Genomic DNA, 4263 nt, shown 5'->3' on the forward strand with positions numbered 1-4263 from the left:
TTGACAAAAGGGTCTTTCCTGGCAAAATTGCTTAGGCACAGTTAATAATTGTCTACCTATACCCGTGTGACTTGGAATAATAGGCCGTGAAAGGTAAATATGCGCCGAAATGGCTGCAATCTAATGGCCGTATAAAATTTCATCTCACACGGCATCACTGCAGAGCGCCTAGAACTGTACCCACGGAATATGCGCGATATAAGCATCATTGATTGATTGATTGAAGTTATAACTCAACAGAAAGAGCACAATGCGCGGCCTTGTAACGGAAGCTAGCGGGGAGCCATTAACTTCTGACTGACCAGGGGAAAGTTTACGAGGGTACCGTTATTCGTTTGAACTGAGACAGCGAGATCTTTCCGTTACATGCCCATTTTTATATTTAGTCAAGTTTTGACTAAATATTTTAACATCGAGGGGGAATCGAAACGAGGGTCGTGGTGTATGTGCGTGTGTCTGTGTGTGTGTCTGTGTGTGTGTCTGTGTGTGTGTGTAGAGCGATTCAGACTAAACTACTGGACCGATCTTTATGAAATTTGACATGAGAGTTCCTGGGTATGAAATCCCCGAACGTTTTTTTCATTTTTTTGATAAATGTCTTTGATGACGTCATATCCGGCTTTTCGTGAAAGTTGAGGCGGCACTGTCACGCCCTCATTTTTCAACCAAATTGGTTGAAATTTTGGTCAAGTACTCTTCGACGAAGCCCGGGGTTCGGTATTGCATTTCAGCTTGGTGGCTTAAAAATTAATTAATGACTTTGGTCATTAAAAATCTGAAAATTGTAAAAAAAATTAAAAATTTATAAAACGATCCAAATTTACGTTTATCTTATTCTCCATCATTTGCTGATTCAAAAAACATATAAATATGTTATATTCGGATTAAAAACAAGCTCTGAAAATTAAATATATAAAAATTATTATCAAAATTTTTTTTTCGAAATCAATTTAAAAACACTTTCATCTGATTCCTTGTCGGTTCCTGATTCCAAAAACATATAGATATGATATGTTTAGATTAAAAACACGCTCAGAAAGTTAAAACGAAGAGAGGTACAGAAAAGCGTGCTATGCAGCATAGCGTAACCACTACCCCGCTCTTCTTGTCAATTTCACTGCCTATGCCGTGAGCGGTGGACCACGAGTATACGGTCTTGCTGCGTTGCATTGCGTTCAGTTTCATTCTGTGAGTTCGACAGCTACTTGACTAAATATTGTATTTTCGCCTTACGCGACTTGTTATATTTAGTCAAGTTTTGACTAAATATTTTAACATCGAGGGGGAATCGAAACGAGGGTATGGTGTATGTGCGTGTGTCTGTGTGTGTGTCTGTGTGTGTGTCTGTGTGTGTGTGTAGAGCGATTCAGACTAAACTACTGGACCGATCTTTATGAAATTTGACATGAGAGTTCCTGGGTATGAAATCCCCGAACGTTTTTTTCATTTTTTTGATAAATGTCTTTGATGACGTCATATCCGGCTTTTCGTGAAAGTTGAGGCGGCACTGTCACGCCCTCATTTTTCAACCAAATTGGTTGAAATTTTGGTCAAGTAATCTTCGACGAAGCCCGGGGTTCGGTATTGCATTTCAGCTTGGTGGCTTAAAAATTAATTTATGACTTTGGTCATTAAAAATCGGAAAATTGTAAAAAAAAATAAAAATTTATAAAACGATCCAAATTTACGTTTATCTTATTCTCCATCATTTGCTGATTCCAAAAACATATAAATATGTTATATTCGGATTAAAAACAAGCTCTGAAAATTAAATATATAAAAATTATTATCAAATTTTTTTTTTCGAAATCAATTTAAAAACACTTTCATCTTATTCCTTGTCGGTTCCTGATTCCAAAAACATATAGATATGATATGTTTGGATTAAAAACACGCTCAGAAAGTTAAAACAAAGAGAGGTACAGAAAAGCGTGCTATCCTTCTTAGCGCAACTACTACCCCGCTCTTCTTGTCAATTTCACTGCCTTTGCCATGAGCGGTGGACTGACGATGCTACGAGTATACGGTCTTGCTGAAAAAGGGCAGCTACTTGACTAAATATTGTATTTTCGCCTTACGCGACTTGTTTTCTCTTTACTTGGAATATATCATCAATAAGAGAAATCTGTTTGGAGATACGCTTACCTTTCTGGTTTTACAAAGTCACCTGGCAAATTCTAGGAACGGTTTTAAAGACATGACACCGATTGAACTCCAAAAAAAGAGTGATGTTTAATTAACGACTTCACTTATATTTGTTGATATGTTGCCTGTGATACTTCCAGAGTGTGTTGGAAACAAGTGTCGACACATTAGGGAATTCTACCGGCTGACTTTATGCTACAGACTTTTGAATAATGATGACATGCCAAGAATCATATTAACTAGAGTTGGGTAATTGGATGTGATTCTGACCAATCATTACAATCACAGAACCTATTTTTTCAGTGGCGTAAATCCCTCTTTTGGGTTTGTTTTAATGATGTGTTCCTGTGTGAAATGTTGTAACGTGTCTTGCCACAAACACATGATCTCACAAGCCTTATCTTCAGTCGACTCGCGGTGATACATATGCCCCTTGACCTTCTCTACAAATAAACGGGGGAGAGGGGTGGGGGATATCCCGGTGTAACACGAAATTTTTACTCCACGAAAAATTACTCCAGAGTAAACATTTCGTACGAAATTCTTACTCCGAGTACACCTTTCGTACGAGAAAAGAACTCCCCAAGGTACGAACAAATTACTCCCTTCACGACATTTTTACTCCCCAAATTGTTACTTCCAGTAAAAATATCGTACGCGAAAATGGGATGCGTGCGAAGGGATAATGCCAATATGTGATCTTGCGCTAACAAATGTCGCGCTACCCTCTCTCCACCCCTTTCACCACCAGGACTAACAGGGGACACGGGAGTAAACGTTGCGTACACCTGGTGTGGGCAGTAAATTGCTCTTGTTAGGGTGGAGCAATTCATTCGTTATTTATTCATCAGGGGAGTAACATTTTCGTACGAAATGTTTACTCGGAACACACCTGTCGTATGAGTAATTTTCTCGTATTATTGGGGAATATCTTTCACGTAAAGGGAGTAAAATTTTCATACGTAATTTTTACTCTGAAGTAAAAATCTCGTGGGAGTCATTTTCTCGTTTTACACCGGACGAAAATGATTCCGAAACAATTAAAATTGGAACGCCTCGTCTACTTGTGTTATTCCCAGCCACAATACAATCAAACCCTCACTTTGATCTTATAACATTTTCTACACCAATCGCCAATAAAAAAAACTAAACACATACATTTAGCTGTAGAACTTTGTGATGCGGCCAGTTATAGTAAAACCAAGTACAGTATATTGACAGAAAGGTAATTCATCCCCTTACCGTTTGAAACAAAGAGTTGCATTTTTCATCAATTAGTTTTTATGCAGTGTGCCGGAGACCTAGGACACCTAGGGGGATGAATTAACTTTCTGGCAATATACTTGGTTTTACTATAACTGGCCGCATCACAAAATTATACAGCGAAATGTATGTGTTTAGTTTTTTTTATGGTGATTGGTATAGACCTATTTTCCAATGGGTTTCAATCGCTCTTAACAATAACTCAACAGCACACCATCATTGATTTCTCTTTCCTTCGTTGAGTTGCAACTAGTTTATATTTCAAGCTCAAGCAAGGAACATGCATCTTCGTAATCAAGAAGCAATGATTAAAACAAAATGCTTTCAAACTTTATTCGTCATACTTTACGTTTGTTAGTAAATTACTCTTTGTGAAAGGATTAAGTTTCATCTACGACATATTCAACGAGAACTTTCTGCAATCATCTTTCCTTCCTATATAATGAAGCAACTAAAGAAAATAAAGAAATGTTGTAATATCTGTCTTTCTTTCTTTATTTGGTGTTTAACGTCGTTTTCAACCACGAAGGTTATATCGCGACGAAATCTCTGTCTCCATATGTGACTTTTTGTTGTATTGCAACTAGACCAAATTTATTTTTCCTTTCCCTCGAACCTCACGTTCAAACGTTGTGAATGTGTTTTTTCTGTTATCCACCGTACTTAAGATAAACAGGAAAATATTTCCATTTCTGTCTTCAAATTTAAAAAAAAAAACATACCTGCAGGGGGCATCATCGTTGTACAACCTTGAACGCTGTTCTCAAAGGCAGAGAATAAAGTTTCCAGTGAAACTCACTACAACAGCGACTCAAAGTTTAGGCGATTGTCAAAGCGAACACGTCAGACGCCCCA

The 4263-nt window shown here is 37.7% G+C and overlaps 1 protein-coding gene across 1 annotated transcript in view; it reads right to left on the minus strand.

The window, feature by feature from the left end:
• Positions 1 to 4263, minus strand: part of LOC138946557 (uncharacterized) — a 117115-nt gene extending 112852 nt beyond the window's left edge. Inside the window, exon 1 of the mRNA XM_070317999.1 lies at positions 4131 to 4263. Within this exon, the coding sequence (XP_070174100.1) occupies positions 4131 to 4146 (16 nt within the window). The 5' untranslated portion in view covers positions 4147 to 4263. The remainder of the gene's footprint in view (positions 1 to 4130) is intronic.

This window comes from Littorina saxatilis, linkage group LG14 (assembly GCF_037325665.1).
Source record: "Littorina saxatilis isolate snail1 linkage group LG14, US_GU_Lsax_2.0, whole genome shotgun sequence".
NCBI classification, from domain to species: domain Eukaryota; kingdom Metazoa; phylum Mollusca; class Gastropoda; order Littorinimorpha; family Littorinidae; genus Littorina; species Littorina saxatilis.